General features: G+C 44.4%; 1 protein-coding gene across 5 annotated transcripts in view; it reads left to right on the top strand.

The window, feature by feature from the left end:
- LOC142582530 (uncharacterized) overlaps positions 1–18,809 on the top strand; it is a 168,632-nt gene that overhangs the window by 79,314 nt on the left and 70,509 nt on the right. For all 5 annotated transcript variants that reach the window (XM_075692397.1, XM_075692360.1, XM_075692370.1 and 2 more), the window contains 8 exons: positions 2,186–2,304; positions 2,395–2,467; positions 2,964–3,194; positions 7,201–7,294; positions 7,375–7,521; positions 7,606–7,699; positions 7,791–7,938; positions 9,262–9,545. In XM_075692397.1, the coding sequence (XP_075548512.1) occupies positions 2,186–2,304; positions 2,395–2,467; positions 2,964–3,194; positions 7,201–7,294; positions 7,375–7,521; positions 7,606–7,699; positions 7,791–7,938; positions 9,262–9,545 (1,190 nt within the window). The remainder of the gene's footprint in view (positions 1–2,185; positions 2,305–2,394; positions 2,468–2,963; positions 3,195–7,200; positions 7,295–7,374; positions 7,522–7,605; positions 7,700–7,790; positions 7,939–9,261; positions 9,546–18,809) is intronic.

Below are 18,809 nucleotides of genomic sequence, written 5' to 3'. Positions count from 1 at the left end.
GGATGATGGAATTTCGTCCAATGATGCCATGATCCAGTTTGCCAGCTGGCTCAGCAAAGCTTGCTTGATGCATCTGGTTGGAGTGAGCTTTACGAAACCCCAGTTCACTCATAACTAAAATATGCATCTGCCATTTGGGATAACAATCAAGCATCACTAACCGTAAACCTTAAAGCAATTCAAAATCAAGCAGCTCGCTTTATTTTATCTAACTGTTCCTGCCATTCCAGTGTTACATGTATGATAAAAAAAACTGAATCTGCCGGATCTTTCATTATGCCGCAAATGTGCTTGTCTTTGCTTATTCCACAAGGTTTATCACTCTGACCATGTGCTCAAGAATCAACTTATCACTCCACCTTTCTACGTTTCATCCTGTTCTGACCACAGATATAAAGTTGCTGTCCCATCCTGCCGAACGAACAAGTATCATGATTCTTTTTTACCCTGCACAAGTGTCGACTGGAACCACCTTCCTGCTTCCATCATTTAGATCAAAGATATATTTTCATTCAGAACAGCAGTCTACCACGCTATCGCTTAACATTGTCTGCATATTACATTGGTTTGTTATGTACCACTCCTTTCGGTAGTGCCTTAGGGCCTTGAAAGTATGTATAATAAATAATAAATAAATACTCATCCAATGTCAGCCAGTCGTTACAATGTTACCGAACCCTGTCCTTGAACGGCTTCTCCATAGAGACCTCAAGCGATTGCTGTTGGGTCGTCATGCCACCGGGTATGATATGTAACAAAATTGTGCAAAGGAACTTCTTTGGTTCAAGTAAGCTGTATTGCACAAGCCCGAAATCGCAAAATTTAGTATCTGCAAATATGTCTAAAGTCCTTGATTTGCAAACTATTGGGGCAGTGAAGTATTAACGTTTTGCAGTGTGACAAAATTTTCAATGTCAAATTGTCGAATAACAAAGCTATTCTATTCGTGTTGGAAATTTTCAAATATTCACACTTTCATGCTTAATACTTCTTGTCTCCAGTCTTTCTCTATCTGAAGATAGATTACTATGCCATGTTCAGTGAGCAAAGTGCACGCTTAGGATGATGTGAGGGCATTGCTCCTGGATAATTAGAAGGTACATAATAAAGCCCAAGCGGCCGTAAACCATCACACTTGAGGTGCATTCTTCAAGTCACAAGGTAGCTATTTGTAAAGGCTTGTTAATTGAAATTACATAAGACTGGGGAAGATGTACAAATTATCTGAATCTCGAATTATTAAATGGACCAAAAAAATAAACAAATGTTTACTGCATCAGTATGGCTTAATTTAGTGAATAGTTGTTGCTCTCATTTTCGCTGCGCAGAATCTGCACATAAACTAATTTTGTCAGTGATAAGCCTTGCAGTGTTCAGGGCCTCGTGCCGTTTATCATAGTGTGGCAGTGGCAGGACACACATTTTAATCCAAATAGGCGTGCTCCACTGCCATACTTGTTTCTGTATTATTTTGCTACCATTGAGCAAACTCGCAACTAATCGTCCATCAGATTGTAGTCGGTGCGCTTGACGTTGCACACAGCCTGCAATAAAAACACCTTTTATTTTTAATAGTACCGTAGCGCTTATTCAACTTTGCCTGGCAGAAAACTAAAATTAAACCATTGCTTGCTGCAGGTGCCAAAGCGACTATTGTAAAAGAATCTATATTTGCTACAATAGCGACTAGGGCCCTGTCAACATAATGCCAATGCTGTGTTGTTGCATTAGGCATGAAAAAAAAATCAACGTATTCATATGTGCTGCTTTTTACGTCGTATGTTAGCATTGCCTTACAGGTTCTCTGAAATAATCACTGCGTGGCCCAATACTTCAGAATTAACAAGCTTTCACATTTTCCCGCCGTGGTTGCTCAGTGGCTATGGTGTTGGGCTGCTGAGCACGAGGTCGCGGGATGGAATCCCGGCCACGGCAGCCGCATTTCGATGGGGGCGAAATGTGAAAACACCCGTGTACTTAGATTTAGGTGCATGTTAAAGAACCCCAGGTGGTCGAAATTTCCGGAGTCCTCCACTACGGCGTGCCTGATAATCAGAAAGTGGTTTTGGCACGTAAAACCCCATAATTACATTAAATTCACATATTAGTGCTTTTCACTTTTCATACTGACCTTTATTTCTTTGTGCCTAAAACGTGGTGTTGTGTTGTCTGCTGTGTTTCACAGACGATGGGCCAGGATATAGTCGTACCTGACCACCAGACAAGGTGCCCTGCTGCTATTGAGTTCGGCCAGTACGAAATACAGACTTGGTACTCATCGCCCTACCCCCAGGAGTATGCCAGGTAGGGCAAGTGCCCATCACAAATTACATTCAATTTTGTTTTCAATGTTCTCTGCAGTAACACTTTTTACATTTTCCATGTTTTGTTTAGGCTTCCAAAGCTCTTCCTTTGCGAGTTTTGCCTCAAGTACATGAAGAGCCGAAGCATATTGTCAAGGCATCTGGTAAGCCTGATGGTCTCTTGCAAGGCCAATGTTTCTGTTGGCTTTTTGTTTTTCCCCTGCTAAATTCCATAACTATACCATTAACTGTTAAAAGGGCCAGCAACATGTGACAAATTTGTCGAATTCATTTGGCATTAAAGGGCATCATTCAGAAACGTCCTTCAGTAAGAAATATTTGAATGCATTGTGCAAGAGTGCACTTATTGATAATCAGGATGTCACACTGTCTTCACAGTTGTCCCACTTTATTCATACCATACATGCTGGAGGCTATAGTGGAGCAGGATGTTGCCCACAGTACTAGCAGACAAAATCTGTGTCGCTGTGGTGCACTTGACCACAGAGACATGTTTGGAGAAAAAATTGGCAGCCCCAGAAAGGCCAAAAATGCCTGTTTTCTAAAATGTTTTCTTAAATGAACTAATGACATGCAACAAGGCAAAATTTTACCAAACATGTCTTTGCCTTTTCTTTGCTGCGCATGTTCTGTACCCAGCGAAAGTGCACCTGGTTTCACCCGCCTGCCACGGAGATCTACCGCAAGGGTGAGGTATCTGTGTTTGAGGTCGATGGAAATGTGAGCAAGATCTACTGCCAGAACCTCTGCTTGTTAGCCAAGCTTTTCTTGGACCACAAGACCCTTTACTATGATGTGGAGCCCTTTCTATTTTATGTGCTCACCAAGAATGATGCAAAAGGCTGCCACCTGGTGGGATACTTTTCTAAGGTATGCATATGCTTTCCATGTCCTTGTTTTCTGGCTGTACATATGTTAGCAAAATAGTGGCATAGAAAGTTTTTTTTTTTCCTCTGGCATAGCAAAATGCATATATATACAGAGAGATACCAGGTACTGCAGACATTTCTTAATGGTTAGTTGCTGTTAAAAAAAGTCGCACTTTCGCCCGAAAAGCGAAGCACTGATTGCGATACCAAATTAGTAGATCACTATACAAAGTAAGGATAGTAGCTTTATCAGCCGTATAAACTTGTGAACATTTGCTTACTAACTAAATTAACAAGCAGTGTCGTGCACACAGGTCAACATGAACACCTCTAACTCGATGACCACGCACGCTCGCTGTCAAAACACTAGTGAGGAATCGTGACAGCAGCAGCGAGCAAATCGCCTTTCATGCTGTCTCACTTCAATGTAATTGAAACGTCGAAAGCACAGCGTGTACGAAGCTAGCAGCATTAGGCGCACTTCCACACACCGCAGATCGCTTTCAAGATATGGTGCCCGCGCGGACGCACCGTAAGCCGCAGCGGCCGATTTCACTCACACATACCGCATACGGGGCGCAGCGACAACGTTATGGTGTTTGGACTTTACACGGCGAGGGCAGAAATGCACTTGGGGTGTCCATATAATTGCTATCACAGTAATAGAGAAATTTACATTGCAGGCATGTGGGGGTACCTTGATGAGCACCTGTGCTCATCAAAGTAGAACTTAGCATGTACCCACTGCTTACCTTTTCCTGGCAAATGCATACTCTTGGAGAACAAGTAAATTAGCCCAGTCACTTACGTGTATTTTACTGTTGGTTCTTTGCTGTTGCATAATGGTATAAACAGGGTGTCTACCAACCGGGAAAACCGGGAATTCGCAGGAATGTTGAATAGCCTGGAAATAATACTCTGGGAAAACTCAGGGAATTTGCTTCTATCAGGAAAAATTAGCTGGAATTTTATTGAAAGGGAATGAAAGTCGTGGTAATGCTGGTTCGAGTAACAGAGGAATCGTAACTAATTGTCTTTTATGCCGTGTCGTCGGCTGGAGGAGTTGCCAGTGTACAGTGAACCACCGATTTTCCTGACGCTCGATAGTTCGGACGGCTTTGTGCCTCCACCACATACCCCATAGAACCTATGTACAAGGACGTCTAAAATTTCGGGTGCAATAACCCTTTGCTGTCCAATTTTCCGAACTTTTTGCCATGACCGCAGGTCTGAAATGGCATTAATCAAAACTACTACCGCCGCTATTTTGATAACCTCCATGCGTCGAATGGCGCTCTCGCACGCAGTTCCGCTGGCAGCTGTAGCCACTGCCGCGGCAATGCTAAGCTTAGCTGCTTCAATGTTTGCTATTAAGCTTCTTGCCATTCTGCGCCGCGTTTTCCATTGAAAGAATTTGCCGCTGTCTGCAATGGCACCGACTCCACCTTCGTGGTTCTTCCGGATGGCTTCGAAGCTCGAAAGCTCAATTATGCATGTGGCATAATGCCGGTTCCCGAAATTCGGTCTCGCCTCTAAATAGCAGTGTTACGTGGTGAAGTATACGCAAAGGTATTGCAGTGAAGCATAACTAGCGTGTGAAGCGTCAACTGTCATGGAAAACATTATGCATTCTTTCATTATACACGCGTGCACCCGCCATCTCCTGTCACAGTATGAGCACCAGTATGCCTATTAAGTGTACTGGCAGGCCGTCGGAGCTTTTTCGGGTGTGCCTGGGGGGATTTAGCCCTTAAGGCCAGTAAAAGACGTGCATTTATTTTTCCGACTGCCCGATTTTTCGGACGTTTCCGTGGCCCCTAGGGAGTCCGAAATATGGGATAATGACTGTACAACTGACCAAAACGATGTTTCAAATGGTCCGTTGGGCGAGCGCACGTCAGAAGGGGGACAAGAATAGAAAGGACCTATGCACTGAGGAATGAATGGGACAGGAAGTGTGCCGCCGCTTCTTTGAAAGAGTTTGAGCTCAAGAAATAAAGTGTTGGCTGACACCGAGGTGCAGGTGTCCCTAATACAAACCGAAATAAACCTTTTAAAGCAGTAAAATACAATACTGAGCCTTTGTGCACTGGCTGTGAGAGTATGTCAGGACAGTTGAGGTTACCAGCTGTTGAGAGAAAATCTCATTTGTGACAAAGTTTGAGTCTCACACCAATAAGCTTGCTATCAGTTGATAGAAGTAGCTCATCTTCGAAAATATTTGCTTCTGTATGCACCTCCTTTTTGTGCCTATTTGGGGCATGTCCGACAGTGGGTTTTACCATTTTTTTAAAGATATTTTTTTTTTGCTGTGCATTTTACTAACGCCTCCTTTCTGTTTTCTTTTTGAATAAAGTAAGCACTACTCCTTACTGTTCAAACTGGATTAGGTCATTTTTTATTTTTAGCATGCTTAGTAGAGAGTGAAACCATCAGGCGACATGGTGTCAGCTTATCTTGACACAAAACGAAGTTCTGCGTCACTCAGGGAATTTTGAAAATGCACTTGGGGAAAACCTGGAAAACTCAGGGAATTTGGAAATGTCAACTTGACAGACACTTTTATAAATTTTCACCCCCCCTCTCATTTTACATTTATTTGTCCCATTTGACTTTGTAAGTGTAAAGTATACCGTTCGCAACAGCTGTGTGAATTGCCCATAATGTGACGATTTTTGTTCCACTACAGTTTTTCATCAGTATTTTACATTGTCCCTGCCATCTTAGCTCCTTGATTATAATTCACTCGCTGGTGCAGTGTTCTGGTTTTGTAATTTTCAGACAAGTCATTAAATCTATATGAATGCAATTTTTATTGTATGATCAATTAGTTACTACAGAACTATGCCTTCTTTCTGTGTTGTACTGTACATCATGCTAAGGATGCTAAGTTACTTATACCAAGAAATATGCATGATGGCATGACAGTGGTTTATTAATAGCAATTAACTTTTTTTTTTTCAAATATTGGATAATGTATTTTGCTAGTGACAAATATGCAAGCTGCAGTGCTATCACATGGATACACACACGTGGAGCAGCATTCACGTCGTCATAGCAACTATTCTGCTGTGCTTGCTGGTATGCCCTGAGGCTGAAGTAATCACAAGTAGCAATCATCAAGTCTAGAAAATAGAAGGCTGTCTACTTAGGGAAAGGTTAAATAATTGCTGGGCTGTTATAAAATTGGGCCCAATTATTTGAGCTCTATTGCAATTGAAACTTGAAATGTTACATGGCATAGTCAACCATAAAGTTTTACGGAGCATAAGATTTGAGAAAATCTGAATATCTCCGCAGCCTCACAACGCAGTCTGGTATTCCCACAAAGTGCCTCGAGCAGCCAGTCGCGCGGAAATTTTGCATGCATTTGCGGGCTTCTTTCACGCTCCGAAAAACACTTTCAGCAACAGAAACCTGTACCGGGAGTTTTTCATGTCGGTCTACAATTTTTCATTGACACTTTTCATCTAATTATAATATTTGAGAAGTTGAATAAATAAGAATAATGATCTAATTAGGCAGAATGAAAAAATAATTTGAGTATTTCCAAGCAACGGCAAACAACATTACCTTGGTTCTGTACAGCTACGTGGCATTCGCATACTTTTAAACCATGGCTAAAGTTAGCTGGGACACGCTGTATAATAAAACAATGTGTTACTTTTCAATCTCTGCTGTTCCAAGTTTGCTGCTGCTTGTGTGCTGCGTCTAAAGGTAAATTATCTGGTCCATGTGCCAATGAACAACATATCATACTAAATAAAGATAATTACTGTTAACAAAGCTGTATGTGTCTCATAGTAAGCATGTGCTAAGGACATGCTTAAAAATAAAAGTGTACTATTCCCAACCCCTCTGGGTGTCCTGACCATGAGATTATTACAAATTTTAAAGTTTGCAGGTTGGCAGGTTTGGAGCTATAACACACTGATAGGGTGTGCATGTTTTGCTTCTTGTGCCTGCTTGTCCCAAGCACTGACCAGCCTTTTATTTTTCTGTTTAAGGAGAAGCACTGTCAGCAGAGATACAATGTGTCTTGCATCATGACCATGCCACAGTACCAGAGGCAGGGATTTGGACGCTTTCTCATTGACTTTAGTAAGATCTTTACTTTTTTTGTACTTCAGTACATGCACCATAAAATGCTTAGCTGAAACATATTCCAATTACTGTTGCAGGCTACCTGCTGTCTCGGAAGGAGGGGTTGACTGGGACACCCGAGAAACCCCTCTCTGACCTCGGCCGCATCAGCTACATGTCCTACTGGAAAAGCATCCTGCTCGAGTTCCTCAATAACTACAAGGACAGCCACATCTCCATTCAATGTGCGTCTCTTGCTATGTTTTCCTTGGTTTCTTTGTTCTTGAGAGAGAGGGTGTAATTGTTTTATTTTTTTCTCTCCACTTCAGGTTTGTCCTCGTCAACTGGTCTTAATATTCATGACATTGCAGCTACACTGCAGCATCTTAACATGTTCAAGAAAATTGGTAGTGAGAAAAGCCGGTGAGTGCACTAGCTGCTGGAAACTGCACTAGAAAACAGTTTTGGGGGTGTTTGACCATTGGGGTTGTTTGTGCTCTCCGTGTTGTTACAGCATAGTCATCAGCATCGACAAACAAATGCTCAGTGAGCATATGGCAAAGGTTCACTCTGGAAAGGACCGGAGAATTATCTTGGACCCTGAGTGTCTTCGCTGGACGCCCCTGGTCACTCAGCCACAGTTCAAGGATGAAGAGCCTGAGGTTTGATTGAGCTCTTATCTCCTTGATTTTTTTCCTTCCCGATGTTTTTTCTTTTGCTAATTTTAATCTTGTTTGCAAATGTCTAAGTACAGTTAACATGATCTAATGCACATTTTTCCTGTCAGCTCAAGCAGCGCCAAGTTTCTTTCTTTATTATTATTATTATTTTTCTCATCCAGCTGAACTAAAGGAGGAAAAAGTTAAGGATAGGCTGCTTTATGAACGACTGTTTCAGGCAACATACCAGAAAGAAATTTTTTTCTTGCTTGGTTTTCGTATTGAGCACAGAGTGTTTTGCGAAATCTCTTTTGCCAACACTTAATGACAGGCAACAAATGTCATTTGTTGGTTTAGAGCAGGAACACAGGATGAGGAAGGAGTTTGGCACGTGGCTCTCTCTCTTTTGAAAGCACGGTCCAGTTAGAGAAGACAGACCAATGCAAGGCCTCTGGCTGCAGTGGTAGGACACTCATGATGTAAAGCAAATGCAATGTACTATGGTTTACACATGACAAGCGCTGCCTGTACAGGTTCCAAACAAAGTAAAGCCATAGGTTGCTTGGAATGAAGCCCACTTCTAGTTTCTGCCTGGTGGTATGGCAAAAGCTTTGGCAAAATATTTTTCATTTTGTTCGTTTGCTTATTCTTGGTGTAAGTTGCACATTTAAATGAGAAGTAATAAATTTTTCCCCCTGGTACTTGTATATCTCATACTTAAAGAGGTTAATTAAGATGCAGAAACTTCCATTGCATAAAACTTAGGAAGCAAAAAAAAAATTGGTGTTCTTGCAGAATCACAGCCCAAATTTTATGAAGCAGAAACATGACAACACAATAGAATGATTTTATTAGAACTTGCAGAGGGTATCAGCACCTCCATGACATCGCTACAGCGCTTTGTTTTAAGAAGCAGCTTTCTTTTAAACATGCACTTGGCTGCTGCACATGTATGACAGTGACCCGTTAAAATTGGCAGAAGTTTCATTACTGAGAATGTGTTTATAATTTGTTTCTATAATAAGAAAGTAACAGAAAGAGAATGCACAAGAACAGTTTCTCACTACACTTAAGCACTTCCAGCACACAGTAAGCGCCGTCTGCTTGTTTTACAACGTGCTCCATTTTGACAAGAGCTCCGCTGTCGGAGTCTTCGCGAGCACTATGTTTAGAATTGAAGCCCTGCCCTGACTTTGGTGTTGGGCAGTGGCAGATGCTGTAAGCACTTTGGGGTTATTGTGCATGATTTCTTATAGTATATGCATTTCCTGGCATGCAACGTTTGTTTACACTTCCATAATATAAATTGCTGGGGCTTCCTTTCAGGAGGAAGAGCAGCAGAAACATCAGCAACAAAAACAGCAACAAAAGCAGCAACAAAAGCAGCTACAAAAGCAGCAGCAGCAGCAGCAGCAGCAGCGCCAGCAACGTCACCACCCAAGAGATACACCTGTAGTTGAGGAGGTAAAGAAGAAACGACCAAAGTTGATGTCACCTGCTGTTACTGCAGCTGCAGAGCAACGTGCTCAAAAACAGCCTGCACCCATAAAGAAACCGAACCGTCGCCGTAAGCGTAGGATACCCTGGCTAAAAAGGAAGCCGGCCAGAAGGTGAGTGCCCTGGTTTCATTTTTCATGAAGCTTACATTAGCTGCATATTGACTTAAGGGGGGACACAGGTTTTAGAGACCAAGAAATTGCGAAAAAATCAATATCTTGAAAATGGTATTTTTGGAATTTCCAACTATTATTCTACCACATTTCCAAATTTTGCGCATTCTAAATCAATATTTTAGCCGTAAAATAAATTTTTGGCACCAGTGTAGGCTAAATATCAGCCAAAGTTTCCATGAAAAAGTGCTTTTCCCACGGCACGTGACGGCCCCCGCAGTTGTTGGGTTGCACCGACCCGTACATCATTTCAAAGAGCAGTCTCTCGTCTTCATTTTCCCGCCACCACCGGCTCCATCAGAATATTGGCAGTGAAGAAATTCCGCCTCAAAAGGAAGACCCAATGCGTGCTGTAATTGGTCGACAAAGGCACATGACCTTCAGCTAGCCATGCATTGGCTAGACTGGCGTCGTCTGCATCACTCCGCGGCTGCTCCACACACGCCGTGTGTGCCGAGGTTTCCCACGCTGACAGCGATGCCGACTTCGACTCCGAAGTTCAAATATTGAAAAAAAAAAAAAGGAAGAGGAAGTCAACATACAGTGTTGAGAAACGACACTCCGATGACATCGATAAGGTGCGTTTATAGTCCGACGTTACCGGCGCACGGACAAGCGTCGCTCAACACAGGGCACGTCGGAGCCCGTTAGCCACGTCTGGTTACGCTGGCTGCACCAGTGTGTCGAACCATTGGTCTAACGGTAGACGCTGTTCTTGCCAACGTGACGTAACGTGCGCGCACGCTCTCCCGTGAGCTCGAGCAATCAAGCTGCGCCGGAGGTCCCGGTGGTGTGTTAGGCCTAGTCCCCCGAAGTGCTCCTGACAACGGCTGCGTTTCATCGACGTTTCAGCACGATGCTACTATTCTGTAGCCGGAATTTTTGCGGTATATTGACAGTGGAGCTCAAGGAAAACCTTAAGCTTTAGCGCCAACTCCTGCTACTGACCGAAAATCGGAACTACTAAATCACATTGACGACACTGCTGTCGAGACAAATGAGAGATACTGGCTACGTCTGCTGAGCATGCATCTGCTAAAAACTTGCAGCGGGTGCTCAGAAGGCATCACCGTAGTGACACTAGCCACACAGACTACATTCCTGGAGGCTACTAATGCAGAAGCACTCGTATAATAGTCAAATATTTTGTGGTGTTCTGTTATAAAAATAGTCATTTTGTTTTTTGCAGTTTCCTCAAAATCTCATTTTTGGTGTTCTTTAAGCTTGCCGAAGCGCTTTCAGTCTTCAGGGCACATAGAATCGTCATTTTAATAGCTGCATGTAGCTACATCTGTGTACTACCCAATGCTAGGAGCAGATTATTTAATTTTGCTTTTGTAAATTTTAAAACCTGGCTACTAATTGGACCATGTCTAGAGATCGAACTTCAAGTTGCTGTAAAATTGCTAATAGCTGCAATTTAAAAAAAGTAGTCCTACAGTTGTGTTGCTTACACTTTGTAGTATCCAGCCATATGTGTTTATAAACATTCTGGCTGATACTCTTCTTACAGTTGTTCAGATAAATAGGTGATTAATTTTAATTGTATCTTGAACCACACTTAGTCAATTTAATAAAGTAATTATATTTTGGAAATCAGCATGAAAAACTGTCTAGGTGACTCTATTTATTAAATTTTAGCCAAAAAAATAAAGAAAAAGTTTTTAAACCCCTCTTCCCCCTTAAGGCCCCCTACCTTTCTCATTTTAATTTTTTTCCCCTCTTAACTCTTTATGGCAACACTCTTCCATAAAGTGGTTCCATTGTGGCTGCCTGTAGGCAACATGCTGGAAAAAGAAAAGTTCTTTTTTTTCTGAGTTTTAGTATTCAGTACAGAGTTTTGGACTAAATGTATCCAGCCGACACTGAAGAATAGGAAGCAAGCGTCATTTGTTGGATTAGAGCAGGAACAAAGGATCACAAAGTAGTAGTTTGGCACTTACTCGCTTCATTTTGAAAGCAAGGCCAGAGAAGACAGACCAATGCAAGACCTCTTGCTACAGCTGTATCACACAGCTTACTTAAACCAAATGCATTGCACAACTATGTTTCACATCCAACAAGAACTGTCTGTACAAGTTCCAAATGAAGCCATAGGTGGCTTGGGGTGGAGCTTACTTCCAGTGTTCTGCTTAGTTTTGTTCCCATTGCCAATAATGTTTCCAAATTTTTCTTTTCTTTGAATATGCTTATTCTCTCTGTATTTTGTACATTTAGATAAAAAAATGTCCAACGATTACTGCCTAATGCGAAATTTGAGCGCAGCTCGATACATATTTCCATTTCGCGGTATATTGAGGCACAGAATTCGAGACCGAAATCGCTGTACCGAGTGGCATTGGGCCAGTGCGATCAGTGCCTTCGCAGATGGAAGGGCAGTATGGGAATGATGGCATGACGCAGTGGCATCAGAGCCAGCTGGGGAAGAAGAGGACGATGACGAATGGGCAAGTGGCATGAGTGCAAGTGGCATGCTGACATGATGAGCAGCATTAGAGCCAGCTGTGGAAAGATGATGACGATGAATGCACGAGCAGTGGCATGGGCGTGGTTACGCCAAGGGACGCCGAGCTCAACCCAGGACCGGGCACCTAAGAGCTGCGCTCTAAAATAAACATTTTTCATTTGGGTATTTATGTATCGTCCTAAAGGAGGTTAACTGCAAATATGCTGTTCATGGGATGGCTCAAGCCATATACCACCATTTCCTTTGGCATTTCGAAAGTGTGTGTCTCTGACATTGCACTAACAATAAAAAAAAGAAAAGCACAAGTCTGAAGACAGCAGCCAGTTTATACACTATATGTGTGGGATTCTCACACCATGCTCTTGGGACAAAGGAACGACAACACAGTAGTGCAAACAATCACAAGGGCATTTATTGCACCTTTCATAGCAGAGTTGCTATCCACAAAACATGCCGATGGGTGCGCGACAAATCTAGAAGTCCGACTCACCGCGACCGGATAACGAGTGAATATGTTCGCCCCATGCTGGATCCCAACGCCTGGTCGTTCGCGCATACGGTGGCACGTTCAAAGGAGGCTACACAAGACGGTCTCGCAGAAGCATGGATCAGCGCACGCGCGGCACGTCCGCGCTGCTTGCCGTCCCGAACCAAAGAGGCAGCGCCTTATCCTTTTAGCGCCCAAGTAACCCCGGTGCCTGTAGGCGGCGTTAGCAGCGCAACACTCGCGCCATCTCTCGTACTGCGCTTCAACCACTCCGACCGCCGCGAGCATCATGGCATCACGCAGGCCACGTGGCGAAGCCGGATTGCAGGAGACAGGAGCTATGTGGGAAAACAACATATCAGGGGACACATGAGAGTCTCGCATCACCCCAACCTTAAATCACTACATTTACGACGAAACATGTCACAGGGTCTAACATGAACGCGTGCTTCGCGAACAGGGTAGCACATTCAACAGTGGCCGTGCCGAGGAAATGTCCCCACGCTGTCCATAACATGCGACCAGACATTGTCCTTGGGGTACACCGCTGGCGTCCACTGGTCACATCAGCAGCTCTGCAGACTCGACGGCTTGATTCCAGGCCAGGACTCCGGAAACGGCGACGCAGTAGTCGGCACGAGCAAGCGTCGCTCGCGCCGACACACTCGCTGGCGAGCCGCGGCAGCTGTCGGTGATCGCCGGCTCTTTTCTCCGCCGCCGAGGGTTGCGAGCTGGATACAGGCGGCCACAGAAGTCGCTGCGCCGAAATCGCCACAGCATCACCACTGCCCGATGGCTCGATCGTAGTCCGGGGCAGCAGCGCAGATGATGTGCAGGTGACTGCAAACCAGGGGTGACTCCAATCACGCTGCGTACACTCAACACACTCGGCAAACACTAAAGTAGTGCAAGGGAGAGGAATTCTGCGTGCGCATCGTCCACATGGTACGATGTTCAACTCGGCTAGCAAAGATCGGGCAGCTACTCAGATGTTAAGTTCACGTGAACGAAGCTCGCTTTCTTGAGTCGAACGAGTAATTTCAATTCGTGCGAGGCTAACTAGAATGAGGAAAGCAACTTGCAACACCTCAACGCCACGGTCCACCAGGTTGTGTCCCTCCACGTGCGACAGGCAGCTTCGTTAAGCCTTAGGCCTAATGCGTCGCTACCCTGACAACAACCGGCATCCAAAAAAAAAAAAAAAAAAACCCAAAATGGGCGCAAAACAGGCAGCCGCGAGAAGTCAGCCCGTAGTGGCACTCGTGGCTCGCGGCCACCTGGCTCCCAGAGCCGCGACTTCATCAGAGTCAGAAAGATAGAAGAAGCTATTTACATAAGAAATTCGGACCACCCACGAGGCTTCCGCACTCGCTCGTTTCAGGCTTGCCAATGCTCTGCGGGCGCTAAGCCTCGCTTTCCCAGGATGCAGACCACGTGGCTCTTGTACCGACGAATGTCATTAAAGAAAAAACACTTGCGAAAAGGCTTAGCACGTTGACATGTTCACACTACAGCCACCATCGCCTCGCTCAAGAAAGCACGCCGCCAACGCTAGCGATCAAAATCCACGCTAGCACTACGCTTCGGTTCAAACAAAGGTCTCGAACGAAGCAAAACTGTTAAATCTATCGTTCGATGCCCCAAGAGCCCCACGTTGGGCGCCAGATGTGGGATTCTCACACCATGCTCTTGAGACACAGGAACGACAACACAGTAGTGCAAACAATCACAAGGGCATTTATTGCACCTTTCATAGATTAATGCCTGCTAGCCGAGTTGCTATCCACAAAACATGCCGATGGGCGCGCAACAAATCTAGAAGTCCGACTCGCCGCGACCGGATAATGAGCGAATATGTTCACCCCATGCTGGATCCCAACGCCTGGTCGTTCACGCGAACGGTGGCACGTTCATAGGAGGCCACGCGAGACGGTCTCGCAGAAGCATGGATCACCGCACGCGTGGCACGTCCGCGCTGCTTGCCGTCCCGAACCAAAGAGGCAGCGCCTCATCCTTTTAGCGCCCAAGTAACCCCCGCCTGTAGGCGGCGTTAGCAGCACAACACTCGCGCCATCTCTCGTACTGCGCTTCAACCACTCCAACCGCCGCGAGCATTACGCAGGCCACGCGGCAAAGCCGGATTGCAGGAGACTGGAGCTATGCGGGAAAACAACATATAAGGGACGCATGAGAGTCTCGCATCCCCACAAATGTTGTGCTGACTTTATTAGTATCTGCTCCATGCACACTGTACAAACAAAAACATGACCGAAGGCTAGATAAGCATGCACTTGTCATCTTTTCTTCGTTTTGTTTGTTTATTTATTTTAGAATTTCAACCAGTAAATTAGTTTTTATGTCGAGAGCATTAAAAACACACTGGAAGCACTCATGAAACCAAGAGAAAGCACTAGAACTGATAACTGCAACATACAACCTACAATGATGCGGAGTACTGCTAAAAGCACCTCGCAAAGTGTCCACAAGAACATGCCTTTGCAAAGTGTAAGGTTGTCTGGTTGATTGATTCAAGCTTACCCTCCACATTCGCTTAGTGGCTATGGTGTTGTATTGCTAAGCACGAGGTTGCGGGATCAAATCCCGTCCGCGGGGGCCAAATTTCAATGGGGGCAAAATGCAAGAACGCTTGTGTCATCTGGGACACGTTAACGTTCCCTTGGTAGTCAAAATTAATCTGGAGTCTCACATTACAGCGTGCCTCATAATCAAATCATGGTTTCGACATGGAATACCCCAGATGGGTTCAAGCTTGACTGGTGATATGGACTGGATTTCATACTGTAGTTTTTGAATGCTGCATTTCTAGCTTGACAAGTCAAAAAGCTTTACGAGAGCAATTCTGTTAGCGTAAAGCACGTCGTGTTGTCCAACTGCTGTATTGATGACCTGCTGCAGTAACCAGCATAACAGTTTTAGCCAGAAGATTTGCGTAGGTCTTTACTGCTAGCTGCTTATCAGAAAGTGGTGGTGTGTGTATCTGCTTGTGACCAATGAGCTAACACACAAGTGCCTACCTTTACCAAGTTTTTCCGTGTGTAGTGTGACTAAACTGCCACGCGAGCATATCCACAGCCATGTGCTGTCACTTACCAGGGTGTCTCTACCAAGTTAACATTTCCAAATTTCCTGAGTTTGTTTTATTCCCTGAACTTTGTTTTATGTCAAGACGGGCTAACACCATGTCGCCCGATGCTGTGACTCTCTAGTAAGCATGTTAAAAAATTTTAAAGAAAACTACGCAATCCAATTTGAATAGTAAAGAATAGTGTTTATTTTATTCCAGAAGAAAACAAAAGGGAGGGATTATTAAAATGCACAGTGAATAAGATATCTTCGAAAAAAGTGGTAAAACCCATTACAAATCAAGTCGAACATTCTCAATTACGAAAAAGGAGATGCTTACTGAAGCAAATATTTTCGAATATGAGCTATTTCTGTCAGCTGATAGCAACTCATTAGAATGAGGCCTGAACTTTGTCACAAGTGAGACTCTCTCGCAACAGCTGGTAAGTCAACCTCAACTGTCCTGACATACTCTCAGCCCATGCACAACACCTCAGTGTTGCATTTCACTGCTTTAAAGAGTTTATTTTGGTTTGGATGAGGGACACCTGCAGCTCGGCGTCAACCAACGCAGTTTTTTTTTTTTTTTTTTTGAGCTCAAGCTTTTTGAAAAAAGCAGCAGCGTGCATCTTTTCCCATTCATTCCTCAATGCGTAGGTCCTTTGTGTTCTTGTCCTCCTTCCACTGTGCATTCGCCACACGAACCATTTGAAGCATCCTCTTAGACAGTTAGTTGTACTGCCAAGGTCAAATTTTTCGGACTCCCAAGGAGCAGTGAAAATGTCCGAAAATCATGCAGTTAAAAAAATGAGTGCATGTCTTTTACTGCCCTTAACTCTTTCGTTACCACGTTGACAAAATGGCCGTTTTTCATAGGTCTCGGAAGAAATTTTTTTGCCAGTACAAATAATACTCCAGCACACGGTGCAGCGTGCCAAATTGCACCTAATGGAATGCTCTTTCCAAAAACATAAGTTACAAAGCAAACAATTCATTAGGGAACACAAAAATTCGGAAATGTGCAATTTTCATGGCGAGTTGATAAAAACGAGAAAGAAAAGGCGCAATATCTACATATGCATCATTAACAAAAAAAATTTAGAATATACATTTTAAATATCAATGACTCAGGAACACTGTCTAAAAAAATTCTCTGTACCATGCCGTTCTTCAGCTACATAAAAAAAACTATAGAGACTGGTAACAGCTTCATCGCTCGTGCCATGCGATGAAGCAGTTCCTCATTTTTGTGAGGCACAGGCACACTCCGCAGTTTTCACAGAAAACATTCGTCCTTTGTTCGATTTTTCATTCCTGGTAGCACATCCTGCAGTTTCGCCTTTTCAGCATCTTTTGCGGATAGTGCGGCACTTTTTTTGGGACAGGGTCTACTTGGGCAACCTCTTCATCATCAAGCTCGAGCAGCTGTTGGGTGAGCTCCATCTGAAAAGTTGGTAGAAGTGGGCACCTCTTTGAAATTCCAGTGTCAAGAGGTGTTGCTGGCGGTGCTCTTGAGAAATAATGAAGCTATTCACAGCAGCAATGTCAATACAATGAAACAAGAGTGTTTTCCACCACCTCACGCACTTCATCAAAACGTTATAAGATGCAATCAGCTGATCCGGCTTATCAACACAAAGCATCCCAGAATTAGTCAATCAGTAGCAGCTTCTCGATTGGGATGATAGTCCACACGCCCCCTCTTCTCTCTTTTATTGTGGCTGTGACATGCCTGTTGGCAGTGTGCACTGTAGACATCATGTGGACAACCTTCCTGTCCTTCCATTGCAAATAGAGGATGTTGTTCCGTTGGAGCCACCGAACATCACCTCTCTTTGCCTTCTCCCACGACACGTCCTTCAGTTCAAATGGGAAGCACTGACGATCTTTACGTGTTGTGCCACAAGCGAGGGTTTTGGACGATGAGCAAAATGTGAACAAGGTGAATGCAGGAGCCAACGTTTCGACAAGTAAACTTGTCTTCTTGAAGAAGACAAGTCCACTTGTCGAAACGTTGGCTCCTGCATTCACCTTGTTCATGTTTTGCTCATCGTCTTAAATTTCCATCTCCCACATTCCCCATCTTTTCAAGCGAGGGTTTTGTGATTTAGCAGGTGAGCAAAGAGAGACGCAGATGTGTAAAAGTTGTCCATGTAGGTAGATAACGTATCCTTGATTGAGGTAGTTATTGCACAGTTGCATTACCACATCAAATGCTAGTCCACTTGCACTAGCTGTTTCCTGTTTGCCTGCGTACACATAAAATTGAACGGAATAGCCAGTCTTTGAATCAACAAGCACCCACAATTTGTATCCCCACGTTACAATTTTGTCCGGCATATATTGTCGAATACCCGATCTTCCTTTCGATTTTACCATTCTTTCATCCACAGAGAGGTTCCACGCAGGTTAAAAAAGTTCTCCTGAAGTATTATTCACGTGTTGCAGAAGCCACAATATGCAGTGCAGCTTGCCGTGCGAAGCTACACAGTACAGTCGCCGACCGTTTATTCGGACCTCACGGGGACTGCGGAAATGTCCGAATAAACAGGTGTCCGAAAAAGCAGATTAAGAAAAAAAATGAAATCCTTTATTTCCACGCACTTATTCGGGCTCGGTAGTAGGCTTGAAGAAATCGTGAATGCGCCGTTGCACGCTGTTTCGTTTACGCGCAATCAGATAAACCTGAACCTCGGAGAGGGTCGTGCGGTCATTATAGGCGGCTGAAAGCACAGTCACTGTTTGTGCACGCTCCGCATGCGACGGCAGCGTAGCGCATGGTGCGTCATCTTCCGACTCGGAGTCATCGTCCGGCGGTGCAACAGAAACCTGACGAATGATCTCGCCGTCGTCGAGTTCTGCGCATGTCAGTACAGCAGTGTCAGCACCTGTGAAACTGTCAAATGAGACGGTGTCCGGAATCGCAATGCAACCACTGCGCAGGTCTCGGCAGAACATTTTCCGCGTCAGTAGGGAGCACATCGGAAGGCGACAAATCTTCGGCCTTCCAGCACCCGCTTGCCGGCATTCCCCAGCGAAGTCTGCGCGGGCACTGTCGGTGCCATTAGACACTTGACGCAATGTTTCCGTACGCCGCGTTGGATCACCGAAACCTCGACACAGCACACAAAGCAAACACCACCGTGCCGACACCAGTCGCACAAAC

The sequence above is a fragment of the Dermacentor variabilis genome, chromosome 1 (genome assembly GCF_050947875.1).
Source record: "Dermacentor variabilis isolate Ectoservices chromosome 1, ASM5094787v1, whole genome shotgun sequence".
NCBI classification, from domain to species: domain Eukaryota; kingdom Metazoa; phylum Arthropoda; class Arachnida; order Ixodida; family Ixodidae; genus Dermacentor; species Dermacentor variabilis.
This window is presented reverse-complemented; position numbering and strand designations above follow the sequence as displayed.